Here is a 15,011-nt window from a genome sequence, read left to right as displayed (position 1 = left end):
GTTTCATGTATTAATACATATGCATAGTACACTAAGACATATTATTGCTATATTTTTAGAACTTTGTTTCATGTATTAATACATATGCATAGTACACTAAGACATATTATTGCTATATTTTTAGAACTTTGTTTCATGTATTAATACATATGCATAGTACATTAAGACATATTATTGCTATATTTTTAGAACTTTGTTTCATGTATTAATACATATGCATAGTACACTAAGACATATTATTGCTATATTTTTAGAACTTTGTTTCATGTATAAAGACATCTGCATAGTACACTAAGACATATTATTGCTATATTTTCAGAACTTTGTTTCATGTATAAAGACATCTGCATAGTACACTAAGACATATTATTGCTATATTTTCAGAACTTTGTTTCATGTATAAAGACATCTGCATAGTACACTAAGACATATTATTGCTATATTTTTAGAACTTTGTTTCATGTATAAAGACATCTGCATAGTACACTAAGACATATTATTGCTATATTTCAGAACTTTGTTTCATGTATAAAGACATCTGCATAGTACACTAAGACATATTATTGCTATATTTTTAGAACTTTGTTTCATGTATAAAGACATCTGCATAGTACACTAAGACATATTATTGCTATATTTTCAGAACTTTGTTTCATGTATTAATACATATGCATAGTACACTAAGACATATTATTGCTATATTTTCAGAACTTTGTTTCATGTATAAAGACATCTGCATAGTACACTAAGACATATTATTGCTATATTTTTAGAACTTTGTTTCGTGTATTAATACATATGCATAGTACACTAAGACATATTATTGCTATATTTTTAGAACTTTGTTTCATGTATTAATACATATGCATAGTACACTAAGACATATTATTGCTATATTTTTAGAACTTTGTTTCATGTATAAAGACATCTGCATAGTACACTAAGACATATTATTGCTATATTTTTAGAACTTTGTTTCGTGTATAAATATATATGCATAGTACACTAAGACATTTGGAAGGTACTTCCGATTGGTCCATTAACTGTCAAACGCTTGATGAAAACTGTTCCCATGATGAAAAACATTGTCAAGGCGGAAATGATTCCTCCGATGCCAAACACGAACAATGAATAGGGAAACGTGTAAGGGGTCTTTCCTAAAATGTGTTCGTATTTCTTGACCACGATCATTGACTTGATGAGTTGGTGTGCATACATTCCTGATGTGACCAGACTGAAAATTGCTGAAAATTGAAAACAACACCATTTAATATGCAACAGAGGACATGTGTTGAAAATCGGTGGTAGCTTGAAGCAGTTTTCTATGAATGCAGTTCAATGTGCCAAACGTTTTGACATTTTAACCTGGCATTTCTGTTGTTATTAAGTAACACCGAAACCATGGTTTTTAGAACAAGCCCTTTGTGATATTATAAAGTAACACCGAAACCATTGTCTATAGAACAAGCACTTTGTGCTAATTATAAAGTAACACAGAAACCGTTGTCTTTAGGACTAGCACTTTATGATATTATAAAATAACACAGAAACCATTGTCTATAGAACAAGCACTTTGTGCTATTATAAAGAAAAACAGAAACCGTTGTCTTTAGGACTAGCACTTTGTGTTATTATAATATAACAAAGACACCATTATCTTTAGGACTAGCACTATGTGCTTTTATAAAGTAACACTGAAACCATTGCTTTTAGGACTAAAACTTTGAGATTTATTATAATAAAGTAACACCGAAACCAAATTTAATCGCACAGTCAGCCAATATTGAACACACATTATTGAAACCTTTTAATTTAACAGTTTTTGCGAAATGTTTACTTATTACTAATAAATATATACAAATATGCAATCATTCTTTGTGTTGGTAACATGTCTATGTGTTTCAATGCATTATTCCATAGAGGACGACAATTTCTTACCTGATAAAAACAAACAGAAGTTACAGATGCAAATAAATGTAAACAGGTATTGTTTCAAGTTCGTCTTTGGTATAATGGCCAACAATGCCGAGATAGTTGCAAATATTTGGAAGACCAAAGCTAAACTTGCCATCACTCGATATTTCACCATATAATTCTCTAATGCATCTGAAAGGTAGAAAATGAAAATTTATAATTGCAATAATAATAATAATAATAATAATAATATTAATAATAATAAGAAGAAGAAGAAGAAGAATAAGAATAATAATAATAAGAATAATAATAACGAAAATAATTATTGTAACAATTATAACAAAATAAAAAGATAACATGTTAAATGTTGACGTGATGATAATAAGATTTAAATAACACTTAACATTTGTAAATAATTCAGTAATTGACATAGTTACTGATATATAATGTCACTGTCAACATCTGCATTTCTAATAAGCGCAAAAAGTTTAAGTGCTTATTAGTTTAAACATATTTATTTACCCAAATACATATGTTTAAACTAATTAGCACTTAAACTTGACTTCAGTTCAACGACATTTAACTTGCTGAAAACTCTTACTGAATAAGTTTAAATCGGTAAACATGTATGGGATTCTTAAAATAGGATGATTTTCACATGTCTTTATGGTTATTCGTTTAAGAATCAAAGTCATATTCAAACAATTGTAGACTACCTGCTAAATCCTTTGACTTCACTTGTTGACTAGGAAACCATTTTATTTCACAATCTGATCTCGCCCCACACACATAACTATACCACAATCCGGAGCCAACATATTGTCCTAATATTTCCACACACGCCCATCCGGGGGTCACAAATCCAACCAGAAACAAAATTAAACTTAAAACTGCAGGTATCGGTAAAAAGCCAGCGTATTTGAAAGTTGTGTTTCCTTCTTCGGTTGTAGACTCATTTTCCATCAAATCGTTGTATCTATTATTCTTTCCTGGCATATTTACTTTTAATGTACGTTTAACGCACTTCAACCTATTTTTATAACTTGTTAAAATGATAAAATCCTTTGTAAATATTATAATTTGTAATATGTACAGGCCGCTTTACTTATCGTTATAAACACAAGTATCGTTTTGCTTGAACTATCTCTATATTTAAAAGCTGTGGGCATTTCGTCATTTTAAAGGATAACATAAAGTCCCCTCTACTTTCAAAACCACAAATGCAAATGAATTTGAAAACCCACATCGTACATAAATATCTTTCGGAATGCCGTTTAGGGCCATCGACTATGAATGTGTTTATCTGAAACGCGATACTCGATAGTACGATGATGAAAACGCTAAATCACGAAACAACGATGGTGAAAACGCGACAGTACGAAGATGAAAACGCGATTGCACGATGATGAAAACGCGAAAATACGACAGTACGATGAAGATAATGCGATAAACTATTGTGTTTTCACCATTGTACTGTCGCGTTTTCACCATCGTAGTTTCGTGATTTCGCGTTTTCGTCATCGTACAATCGCGTTTTCATCATCGTGATATAGCATTTTCACCATCGTACTATCACGTTTTCATCATCGTACTATCGCGTTTTCATCATCGTACTATCGCCTGCTGCTGGCTCCGCTACTCTTACTGCTACTGCTACCACTACCACTACCACTCCCTCTACCACTATCACTACTACCAACACAACCACCACCACCACCACCACCACCACAGCCACCGCCACTGCAATTGCCACTGCCACTACTACCACTACCACTACCACTACCACAACCACTACTACCACTACTACCACTACTACCACTACCACCACTACCACCACTACCACTACTATCACTATTACCACTACTTCTACTACTGCTACTACTGCTACTACTGCTGCTGCTGCTACTACGGCTACTACTACTACTACTACTACTACTACTAGTAGTACTACAACTACCACTATCACTACCACCACCACCACCACCACCACCACCACCAATACTACCACTACCACTACCATCACCACCACCACCACCACCACCACCATTACTACCACTTCCACTGCCACCACCACAACCACTAACACTACCACCACCAACACCACCACCACTACCACTAGCACTTCTACTACTACTTCTGCTACAACTACTACTACTACTATTACTACTACTACTACTCCTACTACCACTACTACTACTACTTCTATCACTACCACGACCACTACTACTACCACTACTACTACTACTACTACTACTACTACTACTACTACTACTACTACTACTACTACTACTACTACTACTACTGCTGCTGCTGCTGCTACTACTACTACTCCTACTACTACTACTACTACTGCTGCTGCTGCTGCTGCTGCTGCTGGTGCTGCTGGTGCTGCTGCTGCTGCTGCTGCTTCTCCTCCTCCTCCTACTCCTACTCCTACTACTACTACTACTACTACTACTACTTTTAATACTACTACTTCTACTACTACTACTACTACTACTACTACTACTACTACTACTACTACTACTACTACTACTACTACTACTACTACTACTACTACTAAGGAGTTTGAAGTTCTTGTTTACATAATTTAATTTCATACTTTGGTGTGCAAACAACCCAAAGATGCGACGAGCTGAAAATGGCTGAAATTAAGAAAATGTATTTTATATGATTTACAATCCAACTTACATCCTAAAATTGATAAAATCAAAAGTGAATCGTACAGCCATCCAACATTTGATAGTGAACACAATTAAAACTAATTCTTTTTTTTTAAAACATTTGTAAGTGATTTACCATACAATATGGAAAGACTGATTTATATCTGTCAAAATGCATTATTCCATAAAGTTATAAAGTTTTAAATTTGATTGGCAAATCGGCATATTGCAAACAAATAAACAATATGGCCAAGATGTGAACTTATATATGAATATCATACATACCAAAAACATGTATTCATAAAGGACGACCATTTCTAACTTGATAAGAACAAGCAAAAGTTGCAGATGCTAATACATGTAAACAGACATGTTTAAATATCATCGTTCGGAATCTGGTTAGCAAAGCGGAAATGGCCGCAAGTATTTGGAGCATCATGGCCAAACATGTCATCACCCGATATTTCAAAATAGCTGCAATTTCATCTGAAAGGTAGGCAATGAAAGGTAGGTTGTAGGTTGGAAGTTTTACAAGATTTTCTTTTGCAATACAGATCAAAATACAGTACAGTAATTTCGTCACCGAGCTATTTATTGTTATTTATACGAAGGTCGTTTTTATCACATCAACAACGACTGCATGTCAGCATGAAAAACATCTAGCGTGACTTAATCGTTAATATACAGAAAAGAGACCTTTAATACAACTGATAGATTAATGAGACTGTTTCCAAAAATAAACATTTAGTATATGGATTTTATATGATCCTATTAAAGTGACACTCTTATTCAAAATAAATACATACACATGTATAACAAACATCATTTTGACTGACAAACCTTTAACAACTTACTAAATAATGCATTTATGGAATCTATTAATTACTGATTGTAACCGTGTATTTAATAGCAAGAAGCGCAATAATATTAAATGATTGGTGAATGATAAAATATTTGCTGATGTCTGCTATAGTCTCATACGATAGAAATACCTTGTTTTATGCTCATTTCTTTCAAATTTAAAATGGTATCAATCATAAGAACCATTGTTTTCGACATTTGTTAATTCTTTTTGGAATATTTAAACAAAAGTATTAATTGTGTTAAATCTTATTTTGGAGTAAGAGTGCATCTTTAATATTGTTATACATGTACGTGTATTTGTACGTATATATACACGAACATGGGAAAGTTGCAGTTGAATTTAAATTACAACCGTCTGTGAAAAAATCTATGATCTATTTTAATTTGTATTTGTAGGTTCGCTAGTGGCTGATACATCACCTTTGTCGGTCGGGTATACGCCGTTGTAAATTTCTGCAATCTATAAAAACCTTGATGAAGTTTTGCACAAATAGTACCCCCCTCCCCCACCCCCACCCCCAAACACACACACACACAAACAATATCCCTCATACACGTACCTGTTTCAAGTATCATTAGGGTTTGAAAACACTACGTGTCCGGGATCATGCAGGTTTTTTTTTTCTTATTTGTGGACTACGTCATCCAGATATGTGCACAGTATTCAATTTTAAATCGGCGTGCATACATGAACAAAAAAGGTTTTTAAACTAAATTGTAACTTTTGAATGTACATGTGTCTTCAAATACAAGTTTAACTACACGTGGTATTGCCTAACATCCAATAATTTACAACCGACATTTATTCGAAACCACAAAAATACATTTGGCCATAAGAGATAGGGGATAGGAAAATTCGTCAACCCTGTGATATGTGTCGTTTAAATATCAAGGGCGTAATCATATTCAAATTCGGTACTTTTAATTCAAAAGTGCTTATATTAACCGCGCAATGTTCTGGCGTACTATAAACAACATGATTCTGTATTAAAAGACAATACCTGACAAACACATACAGCTATAAAACCATGATGCGCATTATCGCCACTCAGACCGGATTTAACGCGAAATAAGGAATGGAGTCGGCGTATTTCCTGTTTGTGTTCATTACAGCAAGCAGTAGTTCGCAATTTATCTAAATTCGGTTAATTTTCAACGAACTGACTTACCTTTTCCCTTAAACCAAATGCAAGATGTATCACGTTACGCAACACGCATTTCATTGAATAACTTTAATTATTGCAACATCTTGTGCATTAATAATAATGATTGTCATGTAAAAAGTACATGATTCTTTCATTATCCTTTTAGTATTGTTTTCTGTATTGATACATTACAACAGCACTCGGTGGCTTAACGATGAAATCAAATGACAGATGTTTCAAAAAGAAGATCGAGTATAACATTCAAATGAAAATCAACGTTATAAAATATTTAATGTAATTAATTTAAAGCTAGTGCGCACTCTCACAGATTGAACGTTTTGACAACTTTTTATTTTTTTTGTCTTGAAAATGATGTTTTATGCGTTTTTCTTAAACCGTTAGTAACAGTTTAAGCAATAAAACATTAATTTTCGAACGGAAATACGAAAGTATATGATCTGATTTTTTGTCAAATCTTGTATCATTAGTTTGCAGATATTTATGCAAAAAAATGCTCTACCAAGACAAAAAAATAAAAAAGGTGTAAAAATGGTATATCTGTGAGAGTGCAGCTTTAAGGCTTTTGTAATGTTTTTTGTTGCCCTAAACATTCCATCGTAACCAATAAGAGACAACAAACATAATCATTTAAATCAATGAGTCACACTATTAAAAGCCAATTTTTTGTTTTAAATAAATTGCCACAGAAAACAACAACATAAGTTTAAAAAAATCAAACCTCTTTTTTTCTAGGCACCACCATTCACGCACCGGTTTTCTAGATAATGTGAACAGTCCATTTTAAGAGACAACTCCATTTCATCACCCTCCAACTCCCAAAACAACAACAACAACAACAACAACAAGTACAGAAACGAACAATACCAAAAGAAATATTTCTTGTTTTTAGAATAATTATTATTCATTTCATACAGTAATATGTAAATCACGAACATTGAAACAGATAAATAACAAAAGAAGAATTATTATTTTGCATGAAAAATCGGAGTAAAATGCATCTTTAGAAATCAATAGTTAGTTTCCGCGTACTTAACGAGGTATCCCCAGAGGATCTATGGACAGTCCTTGTACCGGTTATGGGTGGGAACTAAACATCATGAATAAGTGATATATTCAGTTTCGTGTGTTCGATCCTTGTCCAAAAAGAATGTCATTTCGTCATTATACAATCCCTATAAATGTGATTTTTTTTGTTGGTGCTCGTGAGCTTTGACAGTGTTGCACATGTTTCGACCCTCCGAACTTGCTAAATATACGTGCCCTTTATTTTGTACTCCATGTGATTCTCTCTTCAAGAGTGCCGTAGGCCAAAACAAAAAAGGATTATTATTTCCGGTTTCCCACCCACCTGTATTTTTGCAATCGACCCTTTGTGTTTGTCGAAATATGTTTCTGACCGTTAATATCTTTTGACTTTTTGTATAAAGTTACGGTAATTTCTTGCACGGGAAATACCTATAAACATTGTATTAAATAGTCGTCATTTCAATAGTGTAATTTAACTTTTAATATATTGACCGATCGCAATTAAAAGTCATGACGTCATAAGTCGTGGAAACCTACACATTATACTTATGATCATAAAACGGTGTAATGTGTTGGTAAATCGTGTGTTCAATTTACATTTATGGAAATAAACACTTCAATGACGCGCATTTAAGTCCTGTTGAAAATTGCTAGAATATCTTAAAATGACAACGGTTTAAGTATTGTCACCTCAATCTTTTACTAAGTTTAGGTCTTCCTCAACTAGTTTCAGAATGAGTTTTTATCTAAAAGGTCTGTGGTCAATACGAAGAAGCATGTTAATTAGCTTTTATTGAGATGAGCCTTAAACAGTAATGATAAGGTGAGATCCGGTACAAAGATGGCAATAATGAAATAGCAGGGAGATGTCATTAATTGTTCATTGACCAGAGACAACATGTCAAAGGCATGGTCTTGCGCATATTAACGTGACGGCGACAAGAAGATTACAAGACAATGTATAAAGGCACAGTGTCCATACGCCAGAATGGTGGCCAGACTCAAAACATCGCTTAATGAAGTTATATAGTGATTTAAAACAGGTGCAAACATATGATTACGAAAGTGTAAATTGTCACAATTAATCTATGTTGTTAGCCAAAAACGAGAAAATGTTTACAGTTTGTTTACTATTTGTTACAAGACATAACTTGTGGTTTCTTACGTGTATCATTTCTGAAAGAACTCTAGTCAACACACTGGACATCCTTGCTGAGTAACATTTCTCATTGGCATGGGAAGGGATGAGGACTTAAGGACAACCGGTACAGTAACAAATACAATAGACATTCTTGAGTGACCAAGTAGTGTACAAGTCTGATGACTCTCACTCAAAAGGTTTTTCTCATGTCTTTGAAAGGACACCAGCCCTTATTTCACGTGTTTGCGGCTAATATTTGAGGTTTGCCTCCAACCTTGCAAACTGTCGGCTACGATGCAACAGGCATAAAAAACAAAACAGTTTGCTTGCTTCACTAAAATCTAAACTGATTCATACTAGCATGCAGCATCTTCACAACTGGTTTTCATTTATAAGTATAACTGGGTGCTCATGTATATATTCTTACTTCATAATGGTAACAAGATTCATAGGATAAATGCATAGCAAATGTACACTATACAAGACAGGGCACATTTATAGCAACCTTTTCGTCATGTACCCGTAGTCAAGTTGAGAGGTAATTGATTGTAGCGCAAGGGATCAAAGGTTCGATCCATCGCCTACGAAAACCATGATAGCTTCACGCAGGGTTTCATCAAGGATGATCTTGTCAGTGTAGGCTAACAAGATGGATAACTCACTTGGCCGAAACACATAAATAGAAATGAGGTGTCGTAATGTCAGTACGAATCCACTGCTTTTTTTACAAGGTGTTATCTTATATTTGTACTGATAGTCCTCGCTTTTAAAGCAAAAACAAAAATGCATCACCCGAAACATACCGTTCATATTTATGGAGAATAGTTAGTTGTTTAAAAGATGTGCTCACAGCTTTTCGTAAAATCCAGGGACACTAATTTGAATTGGAAACACCAATCATTACAAATCGCTTTTGATATAAGAGACAACTCAATTTTGCTAGGGCTTTAATGAGACAAGCATATTAAGTCGAAACTGTCACATTCTTTTCATTTATTTTGTAAATGCGATGTTTGTCTAGGATTTTAATGTCGAAGTTTGGCGAAACGCCTAGATGGTCAAACAAAATACAGAACTATTTGAAGAATACCGAACAGGACAAAACTGGGCTTAATGATGTAAACAATGTTGCTGATTACAAGGCGGAACACTTTCCATAACTAATTACTATAAGCTCTGCCATACATATCTAACGCCAATATCAATTTACCACGTTGGATACCGTTTTGTTTGTTGAGTTTTGAGCTATTGTTCCATGTTTCTTGTTTGTGATTATTTGTTTTTGTGTTCTATTTATTTACCGTCTACCGTGTGCCATTAAACGGGGTTTATGGTAAAACTTTTGGCTACTGAACTTATTTCTGTAGTTTTTATATATAAGTATTGTGCCTCTCGTTAAATTTAGAAGAAAAATCAATGTCATACTTATTGGGGATTTCCGCATTGTATAGTTATATATCTGTATTTATTCAAGCACATTTCAGGACTTTACATATCAGTTTAACTGTCATCATATAGTTTAAAATTTAAATGATATTGAAATATGTATTCACGAATTAAACATCTTGAAATGCTTCAAATCTATATCAAGTTTTGGAGAGTGATTGAAGGTTCATTTTAGAGATATATGTTTTGCAAAACATGCGATTCGATCGTATCATTAGAAATAATGGCATGTCACTATGATTGAAAACTGAAGATTCAGAAGTGTTTTCTGGTCCTTATAACGGTGTAAAAAGAGAGGTCATGAATAATTGATGGGGGAGACAAGTTATTTGACCCACTTAACACAATATAACTTTAGACCACTTTGCAAAACCATTCCACTTCGTCATCACGTCCAAGGTAGAATACCCAACCGTTGTAATTATAGTATTTGCGATAACTGGCCATAACGTGTGCACTTACAACTTTGATGAAATCTTTTTGAGACATGTAATCACATATTATTTGCGGTTGCTAATTAAACGGTGAAATAGATTGTTTATAGACTCATTTTGATTGATGTCAATATTGTTTTTTCGTTTAACATTGAACAAAGTGAAGGAAGCGTTTGGAATGCTCACTAAGAAAACATATTACACGGCATGAAGATCTATACCAGGGTATTATAAATGTTATGGTACTTTTTCAGGGATCATAACAGAGTTGTAAGACCGGTCAGACGAGTAAAACAAGAACAGAGCAGAACAGAACAGATCAAAAAGGAACATTTATCAACCTGAAGGTCACAGACCCGTGTGGCCGAATATTCTACAAAATGGCAACACATACACATTCATGCATTTTTTTATTAATTTCAATTGCAAATTAAAAAACAAACAAAAAAACATAAACAATATTCCTATAAATGTTTAATAAAACTGTAAAAATGACAGTACTACAAGGTCAAAGGACCCTTTGAATAAATGTAACATTTATATTCCAATTCAGAGGATTGTTTTGCACGGTCATTGGTAAGTCACAATTAGAGAAGTTGATTAATCCACATGTTTAACAAAGCTGCCTATAACTGTTTTCTCTGTAAAACACACATACAGTTAATTAAGACACTGGGATGTTGTGTCCGATTTGTCCTTTTAATGACTTGCGCTGTAGCAAAATATTCCCATGATAAAAAACATTGTGAACGCTGACATGATTCCTCCGGCGCCAAACAGGAACAATGAATAGGGAAACGTATAGGGACTCTCTCCTACGATGTGTTCGTATTTCTTGAACACGGTAATAGATTTGATAATTTGGAGTGTCCCTGATGTGACCAGACTGAAAATGGCTGAAAATTAAAAACAAAAACATATAATAATTCAATATACAAGAGAGGAAATTTGTTATATAAACAGTTTTAGATAATCACAAATGCAGTTCAATGTGATGAATCTTTTGACATTTTATCCCGGCATCGTTAACAATTCGTGTTGTTACTAAGTAACACCGAAACCATCGTCTTTAGGACTAGCAGTGTGTGTTGTTATTAAGTAACATCGAAACCATCGTCTTTAGGACTAGCAGTGTGTGCTGTTATTTAGTTATACCGAAATTGTCGTCTTTAGGACTAGCAGTGTGTGTTGTTATTCAGTTATACCGAAATTATCGTCTTTAGAAATCGCACTGTGCATTGTTATAACGGAACACAGAAACTTATGTGGTAAAAAAAGAGCAGTTAATAAAAAATCACAGTTGCAATATACATGAAAGTTCCCCAAGCAACATACAAAAAAACATAACAACTTTTATATATGAGTTAATTGTGTTGATGAGTATTTCCGAAGTTCTTTGCATGACACATTTCATAAACAATCTACATTTACAACCTACAATTATAATTTTTTTGCATAACACATTGAATAAACAACATACAATTATTATAAAAAAATTAACCGTACATTTAGCCAGCATTTGACAGTGAGCATAATATTGCAAGCATTTTTTGACATGTTTTGAATTTCATACATCGACTAATATGGAATTATTATTTTTGTTGGTAATATGTCTGTCTGATGCAATAAATTATATATTTAAAATATAAAAAAAATACCTGATAAGAACAAACATAAGCCGCAGGTGCAAATAAATGTAAACAGGTATTGTTTCAAGTTCGTCTTTGGTATTATAGCCAACAATGCCAAGATAGTTGCAAATATTTGGAAGACCAAAGCTAAACTTGCCATCACTCGATATTTCACCATGCTATTTTCAGCTGCATCTGAAAGGTAGAAAATGAAAATTTATAATTGCAATACTACTACTACTACTACTACTACTACTACTACTACTACTACTACTACTTCTACTACTACTACTACTACTACTACTACTACTACTACTACTACTACTATCACTACTACTACTACTACTACTACTACTACTACTACTACTACTACTACTACTACTACTACTACTACTACTACTACTACTACTACTACTACTACTACTGCTGCTGCTACTACTACTACTACTACTACTATCAGTACTACTACTACTACTACTTCTACTACTACTACTACTACTACTACTACTACTACTACTACTAATGCTACTACTAATGCTACTACTACTTCTACTAATAATAATAATAATAATAATAATACTACTACTACTACTACTACTACTACTACTACTACTACTACTACTTATTACTACTGCTGCTGCTGCTGCTGCTGCTGCTGCTGCTGCTACTGCTACTGCTACTACTACTACTACTAATGCTACTACTACTAATGCTAATAATAATAATGCAACATATCCAGCGTAACTTGTAAATTGTTAATAGAACAGATCATTTATTTACTAGAAGATCGTAGACCCATGTGGCCGAATATCATACAAAAATGGCGACAAGTACAAAACATGTGTAAATATTCATAATATATATGCACTTTCGTGCACTACAGACAACATATAACATACCAAAACTTACAATAATCAAATTTTTTAGCTATACAATGAATGATATATAGGTGATTATATTTTATATACATATACATAAACCATACTTGACGCCATCTTTAATGTAAATAAGCAGAAAGAGACATTTAATACAACTGATAGATAAAACAGGTGTTTCTTCCACAAAAAAAAAAATGATAAAAATGATAATAAAATAATTTAAAAGAAACGAATGTTCTTACTGGATAGAGGTAAACATGTATGCATTTTTTTATATATATGATGATTTTTACATGCAAATATGGATATTCATTTAAAAATCAGTCATTTCCCCAAAATAATATACTACCTGCTAAATCCTTTGACTTCACATTGTGAGCAAACACTTTCGTTTCACAATCTGATCCTTCTTTACAAAGATAATCATACCACAATCCGAAGCCATAAAATGTTCCCCCTATTTCCAAACCCGCCCATCCGGGGGTAACAAACCCGATCAGAATTAAAATTAAACTTAAAACTGCAGGTATCGGAAGAAAGGCAGCGTATTTGTTAACTGTTTTATATTCATTCGTTGTTGTTGCATTTCTTATAAAATCATAATATCTTTTGTAATTTCCTGTCATATTAACTTATAATTTATTTGTAACGCTCGTCAAACTATTTTAAAGAACACTGTTGAAAATTTAACAATAATTTGTAAACACCACTTAACAATATTTAGTTTACTATATGTATGCTTAGGTTTAGCAAGTTTTTGCATTCGTCAGTTCAAAGGAGCGGTAAATTTTCTCCTAAACTGTTCACACCACAAGTACATGAATAACTATTGATATATAAATTGCGTCACCAAACTAGTCATTCTTTACGAAGAACGATTGTATCAAATCAGCAAACACTGCATGCTAGGATAAATAATAGCAAGCATAACTTACTCGTTGATATACAGAAGGATACCTTTTATACAACTAATTAATTATTTTTTTCAATATTCAATATTTTCATTTAATATTAAAAAATCTGGATAATATGTAATTCTATTTATATTGTAATATGTGTTCCTATGTACATGAGAAAGCATGCGGTTGAGTCTGAAATACAATAATTTGAATTTAAAATTTCTTTATTTAAACTTGAACTTGTAAGTTCGCTAATATCCGACACACCACTTTTCCACGCGATATCGTACATGCCATCATAAACTTGTACAATTTACATAAACCTGCATATAACGTAATGAGAACTTTACTGTTATTTTTTTATGAAATAATTAGCTTTTATTAAATGTACATTTGTCATACATGTTTTCATACTAAACTCTTATTAATTATTGTAGGTCATATTTGATTTATGTGTTATGTTCCGCTCAGGCATATGTGGTTGACAGCTGATTGTTTACAAATGCACAGTTATGAATAAGTTGTCTTGTTTAGGAAAAGTGAGTATAGGTTTGGATAGTTTAGATGTCGTCACGACCGCCCCCCCCCTCCCCCCTCCCCCCCCCCACACAATCTTGGTGTACATTTCGCACATTTCTCTGTGTTAGGAGTCTTGTTTTTGACATGGGCTAGGTAGTGAGTTTTTGGGGCGAGCTGGAGTGAGCCAGATCGCGTCTGTTAAAGTCTTACTCAAATTATGTATGTGGTAATCATGAATAAAAACATGATACAGGGAAACATTGTCTTTATGTTAAAAGTTGAGTTGAGTTGAACTGCTGAGGGTCTGGCGTAACGTCACTTGAATGACCTCCATGTACACGTACCCATCATGTTATATGGAGGTTTTGAAGCATTGCCTGGGCAGGTACGTGTACGAATTTACTACTTCTTGTGGACTATTACATTTTGT

General features: G+C 33.3%; 2 protein-coding genes across 2 annotated transcripts; both read right to left on the bottom strand.

Moving 5' to 3' along the window:
* Positions 1 to 584: 584 nt before the first annotated feature.
* Positions 585 to 3,063, bottom strand: LOC128232646 (uncharacterized). Its single transcript, XM_052946326.1, has 3 exons — positions 2,631 to 3,063; positions 1,939 to 2,106; positions 585 to 1,244 (listed from the first exon to the last, which is right to left on the bottom strand). Exons 1-3 carry the CDS (start codon positions 2,908 to 2,910, stop codon positions 1,006 to 1,008), a joined length of 687 nt encoding a protein of 228 aa, XP_052802286.1. The 5' UTR covers positions 2,911 to 3,063; the 3' UTR covers positions 585 to 1,005.
* An 8,069-nt stretch (positions 3,064 to 11,132) lies between these two features.
* Positions 11,133 to 13,865, bottom strand: LOC128230169 (uncharacterized). The gene is made up of 3 exons (XM_052942223.1): positions 13,513 to 13,865; positions 12,313 to 12,480; positions 11,133 to 11,550 (listed from the first exon to the last, which is right to left on the bottom strand). Exons 1-3 carry the CDS (start codon positions 13,787 to 13,789, stop codon positions 11,354 to 11,356), a joined length of 642 nt encoding a protein of 213 aa, XP_052798183.1. The 5' UTR covers positions 13,790 to 13,865; the 3' UTR covers positions 11,133 to 11,353.
* Between the last annotated feature and the right edge of the window lie 1,146 nt (positions 13,866 to 15,011).

This window comes from Mya arenaria, chromosome 4 (genome assembly GCF_026914265.1).
Source record: "Mya arenaria isolate MELC-2E11 chromosome 4, ASM2691426v1".
Taxonomy (NCBI): domain Eukaryota; kingdom Metazoa; phylum Mollusca; class Bivalvia; order Myida; family Myidae; genus Mya; species Mya arenaria.
The sequence above is the reverse complement of the archived record's forward strand: the minus strand, read 5'-3'. Positions and strand labels throughout refer to the sequence as shown.